The 24,859-nt window shown below is 43.5% G+C and overlaps 1 protein-coding gene across 5 annotated transcripts in view; it reads left to right on the top strand.

The window, feature by feature from the left end:
- Spag17 (sperm associated antigen 17) overlaps nucleotides 1–24,859 on the top strand; it is a 128,955-nt gene that overhangs the window by 33,854 nt on the left and 70,242 nt on the right. For 4 of the 5 annotated variants that reach the window (XM_090334104.1, XM_090334103.1, XM_090334102.1 and 1 more), the window contains 9 exons: nucleotides 5,212–5,343; nucleotides 15,007–15,190; nucleotides 16,154–16,348; nucleotides 18,215–18,396; nucleotides 20,736–20,897; nucleotides 21,322–21,403; nucleotides 21,905–22,014; nucleotides 23,385–23,522; nucleotides 23,610–23,723. In XM_090334104.1, the coding sequence (XP_090190230.1) occupies nucleotides 5,212–5,343; nucleotides 15,007–15,190; nucleotides 16,154–16,348; nucleotides 18,215–18,396; nucleotides 20,736–20,897; nucleotides 21,322–21,403; nucleotides 21,905–22,014; nucleotides 23,385–23,522; nucleotides 23,610–23,723 (1,299 nt within the window). The remainder of the gene's footprint in view (nucleotides 1–5,211; nucleotides 5,344–15,006; nucleotides 15,191–16,153; nucleotides 16,349–18,214; nucleotides 18,397–20,735; nucleotides 20,898–21,321; nucleotides 21,404–21,904; nucleotides 22,015–23,384; nucleotides 23,523–23,609; nucleotides 23,724–24,859) is intronic. The other variant, XM_090334105.1, reaches the window with a different exon arrangement.

Here is a 24,859-nt window from a genome sequence, read left to right as displayed (position 1 = left end):
TATGCAGACTTGAAAGGAGTTGTTTATTTAGTTTCAGTAACTCCTTGTTACTGCCAAGTATTATTTCATTTCAACGCAGATGTAAGGAGCCCAATGGCTGGAATTCTTTTACATCCCTGACACTGTGGCGAGTTGGAGACGATTTAATTACGGACAGCTGACTGTGATGGACGGGTCCCTTGCCGAGTGTATTCATCATCATTATTAACTTCTCACCAGGCTGAACTTGCTGCGTTCCTAGGGCTTTAGACAATAGGATCGAGAAGGAGATCGCGTCTCCTGTCACCTTTAAATTTATGTATGAACAGTTTAATATTGCTTGATTATTTTCTTTTCCTCTTCTTAGAGGGAGAAAATATATTTCTGTCACTCACATGAGTTTTTTTTCCTCTACACTGCTCCCCCCCTACCCCGCCCCATTTCCATTACTCTCTTCTATCATTGCTCTGTTCACTCCAGGTGGTTTTGCAATTATACCTCACTGGAAATTATTCATTACTTAAAGAATGTGAATGGGATAGACCAGACACAAGAAGGATCCAGTAGTACAATGACTGGAATGTAGCTGTCACTTCATAAATGCAGAAGGAATGGGACAGGGTGAGCAGAGAGAGCCAGAAAGCAGGAATGAAGAATAGCAGAACTCTTCTAAAGTTCCCTGCATTCTGCCTTATACTGTAACAGAATGTGTCTCTGCAACCTTACTTTGTAGCCCTTACTTTGTATCCTTACTTTGACCCTGCCAGGTTAGCCAAACCATTGCATATTGTCACCAGTCTGGCCAGCTCCTCCTGGTTCTCTTCCTGTCTCTTTCCTGACCCAGGCTGTAAGGCCTTCAAGAATTACAGTTCTAGGCCTGGACACTGTAGTCCTACCTACTCAGGAGACTGAGGTCTGAGGATCATGCTCCTAAGCTAGCCCAAGCAGGGAAATCTACGAGACTCTTAGTCCAAATAACCATTAAAAGGCTGGATGTGGAGATGTGAGAATCAATAGAGCACCAACCCTGAGAGAAATGAATCCAAGTGGGATCTTGAGGTGTTGAGTTCAAGTTGCCATATCAACACACACACACACACACACACACACACACACACACACACACACACACACACTGCTCTGTAGACTTCTATTGAGCACACCTGTAAAATTAAGTGGAAAATCTCATGGAATTTTTTCTTTCTTCCTTTCCTTCCCCTCTCCCTTCCTTCCACTTACCTTCTTCCTTTCATTTTTCTTTCTTCTTTCATTCTTTCCATCCTTCTATCACCCATTCAACCATCCATACATTCATTTAACCTTCCTCCTTTCCTCCATTCTTGTCTTCCTTCCTTCCATCTACCCCCCCCCACTCATCTATCCATGCATCCAAGCAACCTTCCCGCCATCCATTCATCCATCCACACATTCAGTCATCCATCCAACCATCCATCATCTCTCCATTCTTCCCTCTTCCATTCATCCATCCATTCATATAACAATTGTTTACCCATCCATCTATCCACCTATCCCTCCATCCATGTACCCATCTACCCACTTATCCCTCCATCCCTCCCTCCATCCATCCATTCACACACCTATCCCTCCATCTAGCGATCCTACTCACCTATCTTCCCATCCTTCCTGCCTTCATCCACCCATCCAACTACCCATTGTTTAGAAACTCAGTTACTCTATAGTTTTGACAAACTAGAAGTAACTTTGATGGCCTGTAGAATCCCTTTCTCTGGGTATATGTTGTGGAGCCTGAGCACAGTGTACCATTTTGAGGTACCATTCATAGACTCCTGGAGATTACAGGCTGGGGAGGATCTCCAGACACATCTTGTCATCCCCATGACTCCAGGCAAGGTGTGCCACCTCTTTTCACAGATCTTGAGGAAGAAAGACTCCACATGCAGTGTTGGCTTCATGTCAGCAGCAGCAGCATCTTTATAGGACTGGGAAATACTCCATGATGGACTGTTTTGAGATTCAATACATAGGTTTGAGGCCATTGGCTCACTCCTGTAATCCTAACTACTTGAGAGATTGAGATTTGAGGATAGTGGTTCAAAGCCAGCCTGGGCAGACAAATCTGTGAGACTCTTAGCTCCAAAAAACTACAAAAACCCAGAAGTGGAAGTATAGCAAGTGGTAGAATACCAGCCAGGAGCAAAAGAAAGCTAAACAAGAGTGTGAGACCCTGACTCTAAGCCCCACAACCAGCACAAAATTAACTAATTAATTACCCAGGTGAGAATGCCTTGGACTCCAGATGTTACAAAGCTGCCCGGTTGTCAATATACTATTCAGCTGGCATTAAATAATTGTATTTCAAACCAGATATTAAGCTTGGTGTGGTAGCACCTGCTAAAGCAGGCAGATCCCAAGTTTAAGGCAAGAGTGTTTCAGAAAGAAAGAAAGAAAACAAACGTTTTTTTGCCAGTCTTGGGCTGGAGCTCAGGGCTTGAGCATTGTCCTTTCCTGAAGGCTAGAGCTCTACCACTTGAGCCACTGGACCACTTCCAGCCTTTTCTATGTATGTGGTACCAAGGAATCAAACCCAGGTCTTTGTGCATACTAGGTAAGCACTCTAACTACTAGGCCAAACTCCCTATGAAAGAAAGAGAAAGAAAGAAAGAAAGAAAGAAAGAAAGAAAGAAAGAAAGAAAGAAAGAAAGAAAGAAAGAAAGAAAGAAAGAAAGAAAGAAAGAAAGAAAGAGAGAAAGAAAGAGAGAAAGGAAGGAAGGAAAGAAGGAAGGGAGGGAGGGAGAGAGAGAGGGAGAGAGACAGAAAGAGAGAGAGAGACAGAGAGAGAGAGAGAAAGAGGGAGAGAGAGAAAGAGAGAGAGAAGAAAGAAAGAAAGAAAGAAAGAAAGAAAGAAAGAAAGAAAGAAAGAACCAAATAGAACCAAATAGAAAGAACCAAATAGCGACACTGACTTTTGGGGCTGGACCCAGTCACACAACTCTTGAGTGAGCACCTGACCTGCCCTCTGCCTGGGTCCCTCTGTTCTGGCCCCAGCCATTACTCGCCTGCAGGTGCCCCCCAGTTCTGTTCCCAGAAACCCTAGCCATCATGCCCCTTTCCTAAATTGTGCCAGCAAGAGAACAGCCATGAGAAACAAGTACTCTGCTTCCTGAGGAGTACTCACTGAACATGCACAAATGTTTCTGAAACTTGTCTCTTTTGTGTGTGTGTGTGTGTGTGTGTGTGTGTGTGTGTGTGTGTGTGTGTGTGTGTGTGCTGGTCCTGGGGTTTGAACTCAGAGCCTGGGCACTATTGCTGGGCTTTACTGCTCAAAGCTAGTGCTCCACCACTTGAGCCACGGCTCCATTTCCAGATTTTTGTTAGTTAAATGGAGGTAAGAGCCTCCTGAGCCTTTCTACCTGGGCTGGCTGGGGAACACAATCCTCAGATCTTAACCTCGTGAGTAGCTAGGATTACAGGCATGAGCGACTGGCACCCAGCTTTGTTTCTTGGCTTTTTAGAAAAGAAGCATTTAAAGGAATCCCTTCCCTGGCTTTTCCATTCTGGAAATCGCCATGTGCACTGTAAGAACCACCGTTGCATTTGGTTTGCAGCCAGGGTGGGGGGGGGGTCCTTTTTTGCCAATCCTGGGGCTTGAACTCAGGGCCTGAGCATTGTCCTTGTGCTTTCTCAAGGCTAGAGCCCTACCACTTCTGGATTTTTCTATGTATGTGGTACCAAGCAATTGAACCCAGGTCTTTGTGTATGCTTGGCAAGCTCTCTACCACTAGGCCAAACTCCTGGTCCCTTTTCTTTTTGGGGGGGGCAGTCCTGGGACTTGGACTCAGGGCTGAGCACTGTCCTTGGGCTTTCCTGAAGGCTAGCACTCTTCCACTTGATCCACAACACTGCTTCCAGCTTTTTCTATGTGTGTAGTACTGAGGAATCGAACCCGGGGCTTCATGCATAGTAGCCCATGCTCCCAGCCCCTACTGTTGCATTTGGGCACACAGTAACCCCGAAGGTCCCGTTCAGTGACAAGTTCTATAGGCTCTTCCCTTTCTTTCAGCCTGTTCCTCTGACCTAGGTATCACAAAACCCTGACCAGCTCCAGAGACACAGTGGACACAGCCATTGTCTCAGAGCTGGGGGGCCGAAATCGACACCATATGTGCCATTGCTCCAAGCAGGGGGAAAACCACATGTCAGAACACTTTGTAACACCTAATTCATCCTGAGGTTATAAATAAATATGATGCTCCCTTAAAAAAAAAAAAAAACAAGAGCTAAAAAATCCTTTAACTAGGTTATTTTTGTGACAGACTTTCAGGCAAAGGCGAACTTTACTAGGGAGACAACATGAAGAAAGAGCGACACATAACCCCCTTCCATGGTATATTTTATGTGATTTTATTTTTTTTTTGCAGTAAATAGAGTAGTTACAGGGCTCTAAGGGGAAGGGCCCAGATGTTGGAGAGTTGTGTGAAATTTAGGGGAAACAAGCTGTAAAAAAAATACACTCATAAAACAGGCTGTCAGTGCCATACATCTGGACAATACAGCTGTATGTTCCTAACAGCTGTCGTCACCCCAAGAAAACTCAGTAACCTTATTTCACCCCAATTAGGCTGCATACCAACAGGAGAAACATTTAAGTTGTAAGAGGGGAGCAGTATTTGTATGGTGCCTGTGTGTCAAGCAGCTTTTATCTTGCATTTTGAATTCGGTCTCTAAGAAATAAAAGACTCCTAACATCATCATTTCTACTATTTTTTTAAACCCTATTGAATTTATTATGTCCCCATAAGTCAAAAGTTTGACATCTTGGACTACTGGCAACACCAAATAACAATAGACTTTGTATGACATAAAAGTGACCTGTCACCTGTCCACTAGTGGACTTGCCTGTCTTTCCTCTTCCCTTTCTGCAAGTCAGGATCCAACTCTTATCATGGGAAGGTAAGATGCAAATTTGGGGTCTCTTGCTCAGGCTTAGCCTTTTTTCTCTGTCACACCTCTAATTTGGTCTACCTGAACTAGCTCCTAATTTCAATCCTCAGCTTTGATTCAGCCTCCTGAGTAGCTAGGATTGCAGGTGTAAATCACCAGCGATGGTCACTTCCTGTCTTATGAGGAAAAGATATGTGGTATCCAGACAGCCTGACCTATTTAACATGCAGGGCAAATGCCCCTGACTAGTGCATTAAAAGAAAATCATCTTAAAGTGTTACTTTTCCTAATCATTGTGTTCCTCCATAGGTGTTAGTAGCAGCCAAAACAATTAGAGACAATGGAGAGAAGTTAACACTGCCACTGATCGGGAAGCTCCTGAAATATCAAATTCTCCAGATTAAAACAAGAGACCAACAGCGCCGAGAAAGTGAGAAGAAGGTGAGGTGCCAGTGGCTGGGTTGTCTAAAGAGGGCGATGAATGAACAAAGTCCACTTCTCCAGAAGCACATTCTTTCTCCTGGAACTGCTATTCAAGGTTATCTGGCAAAGTTAGATGCCGTTTCAGCCTGGGGAAAACGCTATCCAGGGAGCTATTGGAAGAATTGTGATAAATCCACTGGGAAAAAGAAACGATTCAAGGGATCCTATTCAGGGCATGTTAAGGTTCTTGTTGTTTAGTGTTTTTGCATAGTTGTGGAAAGGAAAGGACCCAGAAACAGAGAACCAGGAGAAACAAAACGGGAGGAAAAACCCTTAAGGCAGAATTTAACTATTTGATATAAATGATGTATACTGATTGTATGGGTGATCATTAAAATACAACAAAGCGAGGTAACACACCCATTGCTGGCATGTCCCTGTCATACATCCAGCGATTTCTTCATCTGCGGATGGGTCGTTTAATTCGCTTTGTGGAAATTGATCTGTCTACTTGCAAAAATTCACATTTGCATCTGAAAAGTAATTTAAAATTCTTTGAGCAACGTGATGCCAGATGGAAACCCGTTGCTATGATTGTTACCCAACATGTGAAATGCTTTCCTTGATTTTCCAAATCAAGTGAAAATCATTTGGTAAAGCCAAGCTCATGCTTCCAAACATCCAGAGATCATGTGTGTATGCAACTGTACGTAGGAAATGAATTTGCATGTAAGCACTGAAGATTCCAGGCAGAAAATCCAAACACAGTAGAAAAAGGAAATCTGAAAATATTCCCATGTATGCCTTTTTCACCACTGCAAGACCCTAACATTTTGGTATCCTTTTTGAACCCGACTTCTGACAGAATAGTTGTAGTAATAATAATAATAATAATAACAGTTGGGCATGGTGGCTCACACCTGTGACCCCAGCCACTCAAGAGGCTGAGATCTGAAGATGGAGATTCAAAGCCAGCCTGGGCAGGAGAGTCCATGAAACTCTTATCTCCAATTAGCCAGAAAAAAAGCTGGAAGTGGCGCTGTGGTTCAAGTGGTAAATAAATAGCCTATAGTGAACAAGTCAAGCAAGAGTGTAAGACCCTGACAAGCCCCACAAATGGCACACACACATACACACACACACACACACACACACACACACACACATGTGATTTGTCATGTCTTTACATTGTAAATGGGAATCATAGTCCTACACAGTTCTAAAGAGGCAGAAATGATTCAGCATCCTGAGGAAGCAGGGTTTGAGCTTTGGATACTCAAGTCAAAAGTATTAGGCAAGCCGGGCATGGTGACTCATGCCTGTAATCCTAGCTCAGGAAGCTCAGATCTGAGGCTCAAGGTTCAAAGCCAGCCCAGGTACAAAAAGTCCATGAGACTCTTATCGCCAATTAACTACCAAAAAATAGGAAGCGGCTCTGTAGCTCAGAGTTTGTTGTTTAATAAAGGGTGGACAATTAAAGCAATGATACTAGACTCTATGGTGAAAATGAACTACACAACTTGGGTGAGAAAGTGTTGGGAGGGGAAAACTGGGAGAAATATAAGCCTGGTTCTGGTGACCAACACCTATAATTCTAGCTACTCAGGAGGCTGAGATCTGGGGATCATAGTTCAAAGCCAGCACTGGCACACAGTCTGAGACTCTTATCTCCAATAACCACCAGAAAATCAGAAGTGGCGCTGTGTCTCAAGTGGTAGAATGAAAGCTGAAAAGCTCAGGGACAATACCCAGGCCCAGAGTTCAAGTCCCATGACTGACCAAAAAAAAAAAAAAAAAAAAAGTACCAGGCAAAGGAAGAAAACTCTTGGAGTAATTAGCAGCTAACAATTACATAATCTAATTGAAGTTCTCAAAGCTCCAGCCTCAAGTATCTGATGGAACTCATTGGAGTAGGTGCTAATAAAATTTATGAAAACCAGTTGGAGTAGAGCACTCTCCCCAAAGTATACAGCAATGGCAGGAGGAAAGAAGCTTTGTAGGATCATGTGATTTGTGTTCATTTCAGCTACCCAAGAGGTCAGTTGGTACAATTGACACAAATACTTGTCAGCCAGGACTTTGGCAGGAAGCAAAATGAATAGTATGTCAAATGGACACCAAGCTGTGCTTCAGCAAATGAAGAAAGTGAAAGGATTTCCCCAAAACCTAGAAGAAAATCTGCCACCCCCCCGGGAGGGGACCTGAGCTTTTGAACCAAGATGTAAAATCTACATAAATGATTTCCTTTCAAATGCTAATTGCAGTATATTGCTTACATCTGTACAAGCCCAAGAATGTTTTTGTATCTTCTGCATCTAATTTTGGAAATTGAATTTCTCAGAATGAATGCTTTTGAAATATCCATAGCAGTAATTACAGAAAGTATCAGGGAGAAGGCGAGGACAAAAATAATAATAAGACTACAGTCTGTTCTTTTTTCCCCAGTGGAACAGATGGAATGTTGCTCTATAGATTTGATCCTGCTTTTAATCAATGCTAAATCATAGTTTCAATTGTCAAATGCAGTAAAGATATTATTTTATACACCACCAAGCTACTAAGTTGTAACACGTTAGGCAATAATTCACATAGCTTTTGCTTTCTGTTTTGAAAGACAGCTTGCTGGCTAGTTAATATTAGGAAAAAAGGATTTAAGAGAAGTTTTAAAGCTTGTAGCACTGAATTTCTGAGACATAAATACTGGCTCTCATTGAAGAGAAATAGAATCTGTTTGATATATTTATCTCCTTAGAAACACTTTACTTCCAAACACACATTGGACAAAGAAATGTACTTTATTTATAAAAGTATGTCTTAGCACTTTGGAATTTCTAAATGTGACCATTTCTCCCATAAACATCTGAAATTTGATGATTATTCTGTCTTCAAATTTCAACATGACAGTCTTTTGTTTAAAAATGAATTTTCCTTATATCACCTTAATATTCATTCTGTATTTTCAGTTCCATTATTATTGTTGGGTTTTTAAGCTCACAAATGCCACGGACAATTTTTATGCTTTAAATCAATTGTGGATGTTCACCTAAGTCCCAAAATAAAAGAAACGAAAAAGGATATAATACAAAAAAATCATTAGTCACTTCAGTAATTGACCAGACTAAATCCAGTCTGCTATGTTTCTGAGCTGAGTTCAGAATGTTGGCACGGGTTTTATGAAAACATGCACATCTATTCCAACCATGCTTTTAATTTATGAATTCATATAACCCCGTCCACATCTTCTTGGATTTTTAGATAGATTACTCTTTCTATAAAATCTTTCATATATCTTTTCTATTTAATTCATCTGCTTCCACAACAACTTGTTTTATTTCCTGATGCAGTGGAGAGGAAAAGCAGGCATCTATGATGAATTGTGGACAGCTAGTATTTGGTAAACTTGTCTTAAAACACTTCAAAATTAAAACACCTGTGGTTCAATGATACAACATAATGAAACTTCAACCCACCTAGAGCCTCCCCAAAAAGAGGAACAAAGAGAATTAGAGGAGCCTCAAACTTACACAAAACTCTCACAACACTGGAAATCAGCCAGCTCGATGCCAGTGTGCGTGCACTTATGCTTGCGTGTGCATGTGTGTTTAGGTTTAAAGGAAAGACCGTAGGGACAAACCAGGAAATTACAGGCTGGTTAGTTTGAATTCAGTTGTGGTTTAAATCCTGAGAAACTATTTTAAGAAACAGAAGAAGAGCAGGAACTTGGGACCTGAGTGGTTTCAGGAAAGAAATAACTTGCCCTACTCTGGGATAGAATCCTCCGAGGCTGGATTATGGTGATGAGGAATTCTAAGAGGAATGAAGTGGCCTCAAACCCCAAACATCACCCGGGAATCTGACTCCGTGGCTAGCTTATCTGGCACTGCTTTTCTCATGGGTTTCTAATAAGGTTTCATGCTTATTAATTAATTAATTTATGGACTTCTTGAACAATATTTTTTTTAAAGCCCACAGAGGTTTAAGCTAGTGCAGTATCCACCGCTGATCGTAAGAGCTGAGAGCCATCTGGACATGGCACATCATCTAATCTTTTGAAATGATCTTATGAGGTACAGAGAATTATATCCAAGATGCAGATGGTGGAGGGGAAGATATGGAGAGTGAAGTGATTTCCCAAGCCAAATAATTAGCCTCAGTGATGGAGTTGGGATTCAGACTTTAAGGGCCACATCGTTAGCCACACACCCCCACCCCCACCTCTGTGTCTCAGTGAGCACAAAACAGCTCTGTGGACAGCTCTGAGGTCTGCCAGATGCCTCCTTGCAGGACCCGAGCTCTGCCATCCAGCCTTCCTGTCCCTCCCCAACCCCCCATGAGCCGTCATGTGGCATCCTGAGAGTGTCAGGGTCAAGGAAAGGAGCACAACTCCCAGAGGTTGAACACCAAGATACTTAAACTCCCATTCCAATGCCTCTTAGTCCCTCTGTTCTGCTGAAATCTCAGGTCAGATCCAGCCAGGGCAGACAAATCCAGGAGGCAAATCTAAATAACTAACAAAAGGCCAAAATGGAAGCACAGCTCAAGGGTGCCAGCCTTGAACTGAATGAGTGTGAGGCCCTGAGTTCAAACCTCAGTACCAGCAAATACACAAAAATAAGTGTAGCCTGAACATGTAATCTGGTACTATATGTCATTGTGTGGAAGCCTAAAATTACATTATTTGCATAAATGAAACCAATACCGTCATAAACATATATTTCCCACATCGACAGCTCTCTGGAGAAGAAAGTCCTTAATCCAATTTTGTGTACTATGTTTTCTGTCTAGTGGGGTATGAGAGAGAGACTGAGGCAGGTAAGATAATAGGACATGGTAAGAGTGAACAAACAGAAATTTTAGGGAAAAAACACATAACATACATAACATTTGCAATGCCACAACCCTGTCACGACCAATGTATATTTCCTTTCTCTTCCTTACTATAAACTTGCTTCTTTACAGAGTTGTAGTCATTGCAGAAACATTTTTTTTGCCAGTCCTGGGCTTGAGCTCAGAGCCTGAGCACTGTCCTTGGACTTTCTCAAGGCTAGAGCTCTACCACTTGAGCCTCAGCACCACTTCCGGCTTTTTTCTATGTATGTGGTGCCGAGGAATTGAACCTGGGTCTTCGTGCATGCTAAGCAAGCACTCTACCACTAGGCCAAACTCCCGGCCCATTGCAGAAACATTTTTAATCTAGCTTTTGTCCATGAAAATATGTCATAACATTTACTCATTATCCCATTTATCCATATCTATCCTTGTTATTGATTCCCACAATTTTCTTCATCATTCTTTCATTATTGAACACTAAAGTTGTTTCCATAGCTTGGAAGAATCAAGTGTGTACTCTGAGGTATGGAATTTTCTATATCTTGAATAATGTCAGCACAGATTTACAGAACTAGATTAATTGACTGTGCTTCCACAGTGAGTTCTATGACCCAAGTTCTCCATTTATAAAAGTCAAGTGAACATGAGAACTAATGCATATTATGATCATTCGTGGAGAGTGAATGTCATAGTAAGTGATTAAAGATAGGGGTTTTGTGAGAAGATCTATTTAATATTGTTTAACCTGTCTACCCAATTTATTTAATCACACTCATTTTCTCTTGGCCCATCTCTTGGGCCCCCACCATTGAGAACCAGTAGATGGTGGTGAAGATGAGAAATAATGAAAACTAAAATGGGACTCAGAAAAGACCCAGATCCTCAAGAACCCCATAAAGATGGAGTGAGTTAATTGACCTTCCTGAATATGGCTTCTTATGTTTAATAGCATCTTTGTAAAGCCAGGCACCTGTGGTTCATGCCTGTTATCCTAGCTACTCCATTGGTTGAGATCTGAAGATCACAGTTCAAAGCCAGGCAAAGTCTGTGGGAATCTTACCTATAATTAACCAACAAAAAGCCAGGAGTGGAGACATGGCTCACATGGTAGAGCACTAGCCTTGAACAAGAGAGCCAAGTAAAAGCACAAGGCCCTGAGCTCAAGCCCCAGTACCAGCACATATACAAAAAATAAATCATTGTGAGGGTCACACACCAAGTTATAACTGAATACATAGTAAGATGAATAGCTGATCACCTTCCATCGTACTACAGTGCTCTCTCCAGCACACCTCCCATTCATAGACAGAAAGAGAAGACTGGATAGCTCTCTTGAATTTTCACATCAAAAATTCATTTCAACCTTTAGCCCATTTATTAGTGAGGTTGTAATTTCTTTGGGGATTTTGTTCTGTTTTGTTTTTTGAGCTCTAAGTATATTTTAGCTGAGAGGCCCTTCTCTGATGCATAACTAGTGAAGATCTCTCATTCTGTGGGCTTTCTATTTATCTTGCTAGCTATATCCTTTACCATATAGAAACTCTTCTGTTTGATGTAATCCCCTTTATCCAGCCTTTCTTTGATTTGTTGTGATCCTGGATCTTTACTTAGGAAGTTTTGACCTGTACCAGGAGCCCTGGTGTTTCCCCTACTCCTTCCCGTAATGTTTTCAGGGTCTCTGATCTTACATCAGGGGTCTTTCATTCATTTGCATGTGCAGTCAATCCAGATGCCCATCAGTGGATGAATGGATCGAGAAAATGCAGTATATACACACTATGGAATTCTATGTTTTCATCAGAAAAACTGGCATGGCCCCATTCACAAGGAAATGGAAAGACTTGGGGAAAAACTATATTAAGCAAAGTAAGCAAGACCCAAAGAAACAGGCTGCTTAGTTTCTCTCATTTGTAATAATCAGAATATGTCTATGATATTCTTAGGAGAGGATTACAGTAGTTCAAGAGCCATGACCATATGAAATGAACTCCAAGAAATAGAAACAACTGTTTGCAGTTACTTCTTTTTCTTTCTTTTTTTCTCCTTTGGTTTATTATTTGAGGTCACTGTTTTTGATTTCTGTATGATTTATCTTGTATTTAAGTTTATCTCATTTGGGAAGCGGAGGGGACTCACAGAAATGGTGGGACAGAGTGGGAACCAATTCACAGTGATACTGAGTAGACATTACAACGGAACCTAACTTTACAACTTGGGGGGAGGGATTTTGGAAGAGGAAAATGGAGAAAATGAGGAAGAGGGGGTAACACTGTTCAAAAAGAAATATACCCATTACCTTACTTGTGAACTGTAACCCTTCTATACATCTCCTTTACAATAAAAATTTAAGTTTAAATCAAAGTAATTTAAAAATAAAATATGATAGAGGCTGAGATCTGGGGATCATGGCTCAAAGTCAGCTCAGGCAGAAAAGTCCATGAGACTCTTTATCTCCAATTAACCAGCAAAAAAGCCAGAAGTGGGGCGTGTGGCCCAGATGGCAAAATGCTAGCTTTGAGCAAAAATGCTCAGAGATAGTATTCAGACCCGAGTCCAAGCTCCAGGACTTGGCACCAAAAATACTATACATACACGCATACACACATACACACATACATACATACATACATACATACATACATACATACATACATACATACATACGGTCTAAATACTTTAAAGTACCAAATAACCAGGTTGCCTTAATACAGAGCAGTTTTTTTTCTGCCTTTAAGAATATAATAACTTGGGATTCCAGTTTTAGGTAGATGTCTCTTGGGGCTGTAAATAGCATGTGAAATCTTACACTACTTTTAGTTGTTGCTACAGAGCCTCCATCTGCTGTAGCTGAACGGGGTTGAAAATCCCCCGGCCTGGCCGAGCCCTCTCAGTGGGAGGCATCCAGATGCTTTGTGCATATATTGGGCTTTAAAGTAGATTTTTCTGAAATGAATTCCCTTCTCCCCATCGCCTGCTGGGGAAAAACACACAATCCCCATACATGGTGGGACGGATGAGCAAGAATTTCCACCAAAATAACGGCCGACCACAGGATGGACATTCCACTGTTGAGCTCAGCCTTGCTATGGTGCCTGCTGACCTCCCCAGCCTGGGGCCTCAGACACCAGGAGAGAAGCCCATCAGTTGGGAGGGGATCATTCTAAAGAAGGGAAACAGAGGAGGAAAGGCAGGAGTAGTTGCTAGGAAGCGAGGCTCCACTCCCAGGAGAAGCTGGATCTAGGGATCATGCAGAAAGGCAAAGAGCCTGCCTGGCTCACTGGCATGTACTCCCTAGGAGGAATGGGGTGCAGCCTGGGCCATGGGGGAGAAGCAGGAAGACAGACAATGTGGTCACACTGGACCACAGGAGGAGGGAAGAGGGGAGCAAGGGCCAAGGGTTGTGCAGAAACCCTAGGATGTCATCCCTCCTGGGGCCTGAGCCCAGCGGGCCCCAGGAGGCCCCACCCTAACAAAGGCCTATCTCCTCCTCCCACCTCTGCCAGTCTTCCTCAGGCCTTACCAACAGCCCTGGAGTTGGAGGTGCTTTTCTCCACTCCGCTGAAGCCTGAAAGGGAGTCACTCTTCGGTGTTGCCTAGCCTCCTGCTGGGGAAGTCTGGTCTGGCCTTCCGGACTCCCGGCCCCAGGCCTTCGCACCTTGCTGGTGAAGTTCCTTAAATGTAGAAAATCCAGCTCTGGGCTTCCCCCCTCCCCCACCCGGACAGCTCAAGCTGGACCAGTCCCACAAGGCTTCCCTCTGCCCCTCTCCATTCCTGAATGCACCGCGCTTCTGTGTGCCTGGGGAGCAGGGGAGCAGGGGAGGTTCACACGCTCATGTGCACTCATCCACACATTCACACACATGCACATTCACCCCTGCACACTCATGCTCGTAATGCTCATTCACACACAAATACACTTACATGCAGTCACACCTATGCACACACACCCTCACAAATTCACACATGTACATGTGTACTCACGCACATTTACATTTGCACGCTCACATGAACACTCAGACACATGCTTGCTCATGCACACTCACTCACACATGCACTCACAGGCATACACACAAGCACAGACATGAACTTTCCCCTCAAATGTCACCCCCTCCAGACCAGCGTCTATCCCCCAATCTACCAGAAAGATCATGGTGACATCTCTGTCACTACATCTGGTTTCATCCTTCCTATTATTCATTCAAATTTGCTCTTGTTTGTTTTTTCTATACATTTGTCTAAATGTCTTCTTATCTTTCTTCCCCACCCCCCAGGCTGTGAGCTCAAAGGGGCAGCATTTATCCCCAGCATGGCAGGAACCTCCTTTCCCTCTGTACCCCAGGGCCACATGGAGTGGCAAGACACTTTTCTTCCCATGCCACACACGTGTTCTCCCCAGAGTCGCACTGGGACAAGCAGGCACCCCTGTGTTTTTTTTGACTCCCCTTCCTCTAGAGCCTTGGAGGTTTTCCTGTAGCCAAGATCTTAGGAAAGCAGAGATCAGAGTCCAAGCTAGTCATAGAATGATTTACATTATTTTGGTTTTTAGCTTGATTCCGTGTAGAAAAAATAATAGAAACATATTTTAGAGTGTCTGTACAGGTATCTTCTAGTCTAATACTACCAAATTATTTCAGTGAGTGTGGATGGAAGGTGAATTCCAAGAGGGAGGTTTTTAGTTTGAGAGGTGAGAAAGATGAAGTCTTTAGGTCAAGACCTGACTTCATAGTGATCTAAGCACAACAAAGCAAGTGAACATGTGATGGAATGAAAAAAAAGAACTGGAGTTGCTATGGGATAGGATTCAGATGGGATTTATTGGGGAAGGAAGTGATGAGATACTTCTCTCTGCAGGTGGTTGAGGACAAGCTGAAGACAGACAAGGAAAAGGGGAAGGCTAAGTCCCCCAAGGAGAAGAAGGCCAGTGCCAAGGCCCCCAAAGCCAAGAGCAAGGACCAGCCTGAGTCCAACACAACAGCGAAAAAGGCCACTCAGCTGAAGCGCAGGGGAGAGGAGGAAGAGATGAAAGTTTACATTGGTTAGTAAGATGCTGCTTCCATTTTCTGGTGTGGTGATGGTGATGGTGATGGTGATGGTGATGGTGGTGGTGGTGGTGGTGGTGGTGTGTGTGTGTGTGTGTGTGTGTGTGTGTGTATTTGCTGTACTGAAATGGTTACTCAGAGTTCCATGCTCTCACTTGATTTTTTTCATTCATGGCTGTTCTACCACCTGAGTTATACCTCCACTTCTGGCTTTTTGCTGGTTAACTGGAGATAAGAGCCTCAGGAAGCCAGGCACTAGTGGCTTACACCTGTAATCCTAGCCACTCAGGAAGATCTCCACTGAGCCAACAAAAAGCCACAATTGGAGCTGTGGCAAAAATGTGCAGTATGTATCTAATTTTTTTAATGTCATAAACACAGCATGGCTGCGTGGTGGCGCTCAGCGCACAGGCACTCCGGCCTTCTCACGTTAGCTGCGTTCAGAACTTTGGTAAAGAACACATTCACATTCAATATTTCCCTCTCCTGTAAACACCTCTCCTTATAAAATACCACAAAGCTGCAGCTACTTGTAATTCAGGAGCAAAGCCAGATGTTGCTCAAGAGTAGAACCCAGCAAAAAAAAATTCCAGGCCACACACACACACACACACACACACACTGTCTCTCTCTCTCTCTCTCTCTCTCTCTCTCTCTCTCTCTCTCTCTCTATATATATATATATATATATATATATATATATATATATATATCTCATTTGCAAAAGTAGTGAATGTTTTGTAAAATGGCCACAGAGTTCTTCCAGGAAGAGCAATAATGACAGCCAAGCCAATAGCCTCCCAGCAGAGAGGAGTGGCTATGCATCATTCAGAGCTCCATAGAGTTGGCCCTGCCCTGCTCCACCCCACTTAGCCCAGCCCAGCCCAGCCCGGCCCAGCCCGGCCCAGCCCAAGCTCCTCTTCTCTAATAGCTGCCCTCCTTTATGCTTTTCTGAACAGATGATGAACCAGATGATGGTGCCCAGCATTACATTATTGTGGTTGGCTTTAACAATCCTCAACTCTTAGCCATCATGACAGAGCTTGGCATTCCCATAACCAGCGTGATTAAAATATCCTCAGAGAAGTATCTTCCGCTGCAGAAATACCTGGCAGCCTTTCGCCAGCAGCAGGAAGCTTTTCTCCTGCCACAAGGTATGCAGCCTGCTACACTACTTGTCCAGTCTGTCCTTATTTCTTGCTGTCCTGAAAAGTACAAACGCAGTTTGCTATCCAAAACCTAGATCTATAATACGGCCATTATTAAATCCTTTCAAGACTTTGATTTGCTATTTGTTCTACTCGGAGCAGCCAAGAGTCATAAATTTTTGCAAATGAAAATCAGACTGTGTTTATATCCTGTGTCGCCACAGAAAACATAAACTGCAGGCCCAAAGGCTTGGCTGTCCAGCTACATTCTTCAGGAACATGGATCTGTAGTTCCTATCCAACAATGAGCTGGGTGGATTCCCCACTGGCCATCAGTACGTCCAAACCACCACACCAAATGACTTAAGCAAGATCCCAGCCTTGTGTTCTTACCCTTGGATGTCCCAGGCTCACTGTGACAAGTCCAGGGCATTCTGTCTTCCTGGCCTTAAACCAGGACTCAGTTCCAGTCTGTACTTCTAGAAGTCCCAGGCTTTCTGCTTTTATTGTTATTCATTAATAATATTCATATGGTGTTCTGTAATTTAGATGGCCACATCCTGATTTCCTACAACATTTGCTTTTTTTTGCCAGCCCCAAGGCTTGAACTCAGGGCCTGATCACTGTCCTTGGACTTTCTCGAGACTAAAGCTCTACCACTTGAGCCGCAGCACCACTTCCAGCTTTTTCTATGCAGGTGGTACTAAGGAATCGAACTCAGGCCTTCATGCATGCTAGGCAAGCACTCTACCACTAGGCCAAACTCCCAGCTCTCCCACAACAGTTTCTTGTCATTGCTTTTCAGAGTGAGACCTCACTATTCCTGGGCCCAGAATTTAAAAGTAGTTCAAGGCTAAGGGCTCCAAGCACATAGACTCAGGCTAGTCTCACATAACCATGGAAGTGTGTAGTTTTTTTTCCATTTTACCAAAAAGAACTCTACTATCAGAAGCAATTACTAAGTAAAAGAGTTGAGATCCAAAACCAAGCTACTCCTGACTGTCTCAAAGGACAGTTGGTTAGAATTATCTTTTTTTTTTTTACTGTTTTATTATCTTTAAGTAGTTGTACAAAGGATTACCATTCAGCAAAGCAGTTTATGAGGTTAGAATTATTTATCACTGAAGCTGGTAACAATACACTGCATAGTTGCCAAAACATAATCTCTTTATATGCACCTCTCTATGCAAAAGAAATTAATATAATAGTGGACTTCACAGTAAAATGAGATATTAGTAGCAGGGTTTGTTATGGAGTCATACATGTACTCGTAATCAATGTAATCATGCTGGCAAATTTTCAAGTGTAACATTATAGAAATCTGTCAGTATTTTACAGTGAGAGAGCAAATGCCTAAGGGAAGAGTGTATCTGTTTTCATAGAACAAAAAGTTAACAGGAGCTTAAATCACTGACCCAGTCTGGTTTTAGTCATGTGAGAAGAAATTGGTCAACTATACTTTTTGCTCATTTTGGTATAGTTTTAGTGGTACTTGGGCTTTCAGCTCCTTAAGAATCCACACTCCTCAGAATCCACATTTCTAACTAACAAATATGTTCACAAAGTGAGTTGGCCTTACATTGATGCAAAAGGCTGGTCTTACATTGATATAATCTAATTGTGATGGAAATCTTGATCATCTTTACGCTTCAGAATGTGTGACCTTACTGCCATATCTCCTGGACCTCCACTAAGAAATGAAGGGGTAGGATAACTCATATTTAATACCAAACTCTCTTGCTTTTATAATCTTGATCTTATAATCTTCTAAAACTACATTGCTTTGGAAATGCCTGTGATTTGCTACATCCAGTTAAAGTGGGAAGAAATTCCATGCTCTGGTTTCATAGTAAAACTTGTTGCTATTGTTAGAGATAGATGCTGAGAATTTGAAGATGCGGAAAGCCATAAAGGAACTTGAAATTTTTTGGAAGTACTTGGAACCAATCCTGAATAATGACAAACCTGAAACAAACCTCTTTGATGTGGCAAGACTTGAATGCGTGGTCAAAGCCGAGAATTTTCCTCCCGACTGGTCCAATTTTGAGATGATGGTTAGTACTCACTTTAGGGAGGGAGCATGCAGGATACTGGCATGCCTGGGTGATGCATTTGATGTGTTTCTTTCTCCTACATCCATTTCCTGCACTCCACTGGGGCCGTTTAATCTTCCAGTCAGTGATACCATGGAATACCATGAAATATCCAGGATCAGGTTTTCTAGCTTAGCCGGGTGCTGGTGGCTCACACCTGTCATCCTAGCTACTCAGGAGGCCGAGATCTGAGGATCGCAGTTTGAAGCCAGCCCAAGTAGGAAAGTCCACGAGACTCTTATCTCCAATTAACCAACCAACCAACAAATAAATATCCAGAAGTGAAGATGTGGCTAAAGTAGTACTTCCTTCCTATTTGGATGAAAGCATTGTGACCTTTGGCTGCAATCAGGCCATATTTCTTCAGAAGAAAGGTCATGAAATCTTGACATCAAATAAATTCCCGTCAAGAGCTCACCAGAGACATTTGCGACATCTCAGATCTAAACTTTGGTGGAGGAAGTCGCTTTCTAGGGTCATACATATATCAGTTGCTGTTTAATATTAAAATGACTTAAAGGGGCCGGGAGTTTGGCCCAGTGGTTAAAGTGCTTGCCTAGCATGCATGAAGACCCGGGTTCGATTCCTCGGTACCACATACATAGAAAAAAGCCGGAAGTGGTGCTGAGGCTCAAGTGGTAGAGCTCTAGCCTTGAGAAAGTCCAAGGACAGTGCTCAGGCCCTGAGCTCAAGCCCAGGACTGGCAAAAAAATAAAAAATAAAATAAAATAAAATAAAATGACTTAAAGGGCCGGGAGTTTGGCCTAGTGGTAGAGTGCTTGCCTAGCATGCACGAAGACCCAGGCTCTATTCCTTGGTACCACATACATAGAAAAAAAGCCGGAAGTGGTGCTGCGGCTCAAGTAGTAGAGCTCTAGCCTTGAGAAAGTTCAAGAACAGTGCTCAGGCCCTGAGCTCAAGTCCAGAACTGGCAATCAATCAATCAATCAATCAGTCAATTTATTTTAAAAATGACTTGACTAAGGGACTACTGGGCAGAAGCTTGACAAGATTTCCTAGAAACACAAATACAGGGTTCTCTCTGTACCAGAATTTAGGCAAGGAATATCAGGGTGAGACAGAACTGAAAGCTCTCATTCTTGGTGTAACAATGTGAGTGAGATGGTCAGGTGTGTTACGTGAGTAGTCTGTGTGTTCCACTGGGCTTGTCAGACTCTGCTTGGCCAGCCCTAGCCCACAGATGGGGTCTCGTTCTCCCTCACTCCCTCTGCTCAGTCCCAGAGCAGCCTGGTAAATCGTTCTTTGCAGCAATCAGTGTTTTCCTACTTCTGGAAACAAAAGTCTGAGAAATAAAACCACCTGACCTATAATTTGCATGCCAGCCCAGAAAACCTGTGGGAGCTAGAGAAACCGTATCCATTGCAATGTCTTGATGGGTTTTCCCTCAAGATAGAGCCATGGGCCATTCACAGGTGAAGGGAAAGGGAGGGAGGGGATGTAGGGATGGAGGCTGAGTGTACACTCACTGTCAAGTTCGTGAGTGGATAATCCCCACAGCTTCACGGCCCCACTCTGTCACGCAGCAAATCCTCTATCACTTGCCTTGGGCTAAGATAGTAGCACTCATGAACACATTCTAGTAACTGGGAAATGAAAACAGAAGCCAAACCAGGCGCTAGTGGCTCTTCTCTGTAATCAGCTACTCAAGAGACTGAGATCTGACAATCACAGCTAGCCAGAGCTACAATGGGCCAGGAATACAGTCTAGTGATAGAGTGCTCGCCTCGCATGCACAAAGCCCTGGGTTCGATTCCCCAGAACTGAAAAATTTTGAAGTGGTGCTGGGGCTCAGAATGTTAGGCTTGAATGAAAAGTGTCCAAGGACAGTGCCCAGGCCCTGAGTTTAAGCCCCAGGACTGGCAAATAAATAAATAAATCTGCAAGTGGAGGTGTGGTTGAAGAGGTTAGGCTCTGGCCTTGAAATGAATAAAGCTAAGGGACGCTGCCCGGACTCTGAGTTCAAGCCCTAGGAGTGGCACCAAACAACAACAAAATGCAATAGGCTATCTTGTAGAACTGATGATTTATACTTAGTATTGACTGACTTCTCATACACTGGCCTAAGAGCAGTTTGCACTATAATGAGCAGGAATCAAGAAAGGGTTAATAGATAAGGACCTGTACCCAAAAGCCTGTGATCTATGTTCTGGGCCTGGGGACTTGGCCCCACTTCACTGTGAAAAGTTAACAGGCTTAGGTGCTAAGAACCATACAAGTGGCGTTTTCGACTTGGAATTGAAGGAAATGTGTCACAGTGCCACTCACTGTCTCTCCTGTAGCTGGACCTGGGCACAGTGATTTTCGAAGACGTGGCCTGTTTGATGTATGACTGCCTGGACTGGAAGAGGCAGCACCAGAACTATTTGGAAAACATGAAGCTCATCAACATCCCACAAGTACACAGTGAGAAAACTGTGTCGGAATCCATACCAGGTCCTGAGGTAGGCTCAGCCCACGGGGAGCAGGAGGGAGAGGAAAGAGGGGAATAACTTAATCGGTGGTGTTTATTGAGCACTTACTGAATGCTAACACTGCTTACAATGCTGTCAATCTAGCTGTGAAAATTCCCTTCCTGCTCTCTTTACTGAGATTGACTATTTACTATTCACTCATTTATGGCTGAACTCATGGCCTAGGAGATGTCCTTTGGCATTTTTACTGGAGGCTGGTGCTCTACCACTTGAGCCACACCTCCACTTCTGACTTTTGGCTGGTTCATTGAGAGTAAGGGTTTCATGGACTCAGGGCTGGCTCTGACTTTGGATCCTCAGCTCTCACTCAGCCTCCTGGTATGAGCTCTCTGCGTCCTGACTCACATCCACTTCCTGGCTCTCGGGTGATACTTTTCCATGATTCTTCCTTTAGATTTCACCACCTGTCGCTGCCACACCTACAAAGAAGAAGGCACAGAGTGAAGAGCAACCAGCTACACAGCCCGGGCATCCAGGCCAGTCTGCGATCTGTTGCTAGAGGCTCAGCCAAGGCTGCATTTTAGGGCATAAGGCTGCCTCTGCCCTTGGTGCTACTTCCAGTTTCTCTACCTAGAGTTCCTATGTGTATCCATCAGTGGGTGAAATGTGGATTTATGTGTGAACATTGTCTTCAGGCCATACTGGGTTTTGAATCCAGAGTCTCACTCAGGCTTGCAAACAAGTGCTGTGCCACTTCAGCCATGCCCCCAGGCCCTTTCTGCTTTAGTTGTTTTTCACGTAGGTTCTTTCTTTTTGCTTGAGGTCATCCTTAGATATGATATTCCCTACCTAAGCCTCTCATAGAGCTAGATTTAGAACCTTGACCTCAAACTGTGATCCTCCTCCTTCTGCCTCCTAAGTAGTCTAAATTACAGGCGTGAGCCACTCTGCCTGGTCTGGACATAGGCTTGAAATTTTGGCACAAGATAGAAAATGGACAGTAATTGGATTAAAGTACTTTCTGTGTTTTGCAACAGTTTCTGTCACCAGCCCAGAAATTGACATGAGATACTACAATGATCTGATGAACCCCATTCCAGAGGAGTTTGTTTCCATCCCTCTCGTACTGCACTGCATGCTGGAACAGGTGAGCATGCCATGGCTTCTCCAGGCATACCTGGAGCTAGGCAGGCCAGAAAGCATACCTGAGTTTCGACCTTCTGTCTTTTGCTCCGAACTGGCAGAGTTCACTTAGCACTGCCCAACATTTTGGTAGAATATATCCTTAAAATAACCAAAATCAGGCCGGGAGTTTGACCCAAGTTCGATTCCTTGGTACCACATACATAGAAAAAGCCAGAAGTGGTGCTGTGGCTCAAGTGGTAGAACTCTAGCCTTGAGAAAGCTCAAGGACAGTGCTCAGGCCCTGAGTCCCAGGACTGGCAAAAATAATAACAATAAAACAATAATCAAAGTCTCCCTGTAGACCAAGCCCAATGGCTCACATATTTAATCCTGGCTACTTGGGAGGCACAGATTGTAATGATTGTGATTCAAGACCAGCCTGGGCAAAAGCATTTCAAGGCCTCACCTCAACAACAACAGCAACAAAAAAGCTGGGTGCACCGGTGCGTGCCTGAGCTATGAGAGATGCAAAGATAGAAAGCCCACAGACCCTGAGACCAGGTCAGGGTAGGAGGCCTAAGGCTGTATCTAGAACATAACTACAAAAACAACAGTGACTGCAAGATACTGCAAGCTCCAGTGTAAAGTGGCTGCCTAGCAATTGTAAGGCCCTGAGTTCAAAACTCAGTACTGAAGAAGAAGACAGGAATAAGTCAGTCGCTAATGTTCTACAACCTAAACCTTCAAAAGTGTCTTTCTATGTTTGATTATTCTCTTTTGAGGGCATATCATTTGAATTTTTATATAAATATATTATTTGGCTTTTAATAAGTTACAATGTTCATTGTGTTAATCACTCAAATGTATTTTTTTTAATGTCCTTTGAGTTGATGGGTGGTAGCCACTGACTTCTACTTTTGTTGCATGGCAGTCAGTCAACACTGTTTCACATTAACCAGTTCGTGCCCCGTGACGTCCTGAGCATAGGTACACAGGCCTACAATTCCTATCGATTGTGCTATTCTTGAGGAACATTTTGTTGTTCATACCTGCATTATACATGTGGTGCTTATTGGACCCACAGGCTCTGAACATAGCGACTGGAAGAACTCTCAGAACCATCCTAGAGTATCTACAGAGAAGTATTTTGATGACCATGTTCAATTTTCCCCTAATGGCAGGCTGAGATGGCCTTTCTTCACCCACCTACTGGGGTTTTCTTCTCTAGACTAGTAGAGCAGTTGCCTAAGGTTTATTGTCTGCCATTTGTGTTTCTGGTATCGGTGCCACAGGCTCGACCTGTTCTTGGCATCATCACATCACCACAGCATTAGAAACCAAGTGACCAGGAGTCCCTGGTGCTAAGCTCCTCCCACCTGCTTCCCTTACTAGATTGTGGCCAGTGAGGAGGATCGTGTTCTCCCAAGCATGGTCAAGCTGCCCCCCAGAGCCGACGGACTGGACCACAGGGTGGCTGCCCACATGGCTTCCATCCTGCCCTCCCTCTGCCTCTCCAAGAATGAGAGAAAGGTCAGCCAATGTGGGACAGCCAACACGTCTCCTGCTTTCCAAAGCATATACTGACTCCCTAAATCCCTTTTGTTTCGATTGTTCTAGCATCTCCAGGAAATATTCTCATCTAGAGAGGAAAGCGAAAACAAGGCAGTGCCCAAGGGGCCTCTTCTCCTGAACTATCACGACGTCCTCGCCCACAAGAAATATGCCCTGAAGGTAACAACAGATGGGGCAAAGCAAAACTGCTACTCAGCAGTGAATGGGATGTCTGTTAGAAAACATCACCAATGTTAATAAAATATAATGCATAGCTGAGCACTGATGACTCATGCTTGTAATCCTAGCTACTCAGAAGGCTGAGCTCAAGAGGATCATAGTTCAAAGCCAGCTCAGGTAGAAAAAGCCTCACAAATCTACCTCCAAAAATCACCAAGAGAGAAAAAAATTAGGGCCAGGAGTTTTGCTTAGAGGTAGAGTGCTTGCCTAGAATGTCTGAAGACATGGATTCCACTCCTTGGTACCACATACATAGAAAAAAGCTAGAAGCGGTGCTGTGGTTCAAATGGTAGAGCTCTAGCCTTGAGAAAGCCCAAGGACAGTGCTCAGGCCCTGAGATTCAAGCCCCGGGGTCAGAAAAAAAAAGATTTTAAACACCCACACTGGCAGAAGTATGGTTGAAGTGGCAAAATGCCACCCAAGCAAGCAAGCTGAGTGAGCATCAGGCACTGAGTTTAAACCCCATAATAAGCTGGGCACCCATGATCCACTCCTGTAATCCTAGCTACTCAGGAGGCTAAGATCTGAGGATTACAGTTCAAAGCCAAACTGGGCACAAAAGTCCATGAGACTCTTATCTCCAATTAAACACCAGAAAAGTAGAAATGGGGCTATGACTCAAAGGGTTATGGCAGTAGCCTTGAGCTGAAGAACTCAGGGACAGCGCCCAGACCCAGGCCCATGCCCAGAATTCAAGTCCCAGAACCAACCAACCAACCAACCAAGAAAAAGCCCATAACACCAAATGGAAAATGCAATGAGCAATATAGAGAGAAATAGACAGATAGGCAGGAAGGAACACAGACAGTTTGTTTACAATGTGGTATCTCAAAAAATTGAAACATATAAAGGAGAAATTATAACAGCAAAGAAAACACACCAATGAACCAATCAGATAGTTGAGTACCACCAAATCTTCATTGGTATTTGCTGACACAGGATGGGTACATGCATGAGGTCATGGCAGACGATGTCAGGAATTTGCTGGGTACCATGAATGTCTGGCTGAGAGGAACTAGCTTTCCTGACCCACAGCAAAACACCAAGGCCATCTTCTTCCATTTACACTTATGCCT

Source organism: Megascapheus bottae, chromosome 6, assembly GCF_031878675.1.
Source record: "Megascapheus bottae isolate mThoBot1 chromosome 6, mThoBot2.hap1, whole genome shotgun sequence".
Classification (NCBI taxonomy): domain Eukaryota; kingdom Metazoa; phylum Chordata; class Mammalia; order Rodentia; family Geomyidae; genus Megascapheus; species Megascapheus bottae.
The sequence above is the reverse complement of the archived record's forward strand: the minus strand, read 5'-3'. Positions and strand labels throughout refer to the sequence as shown.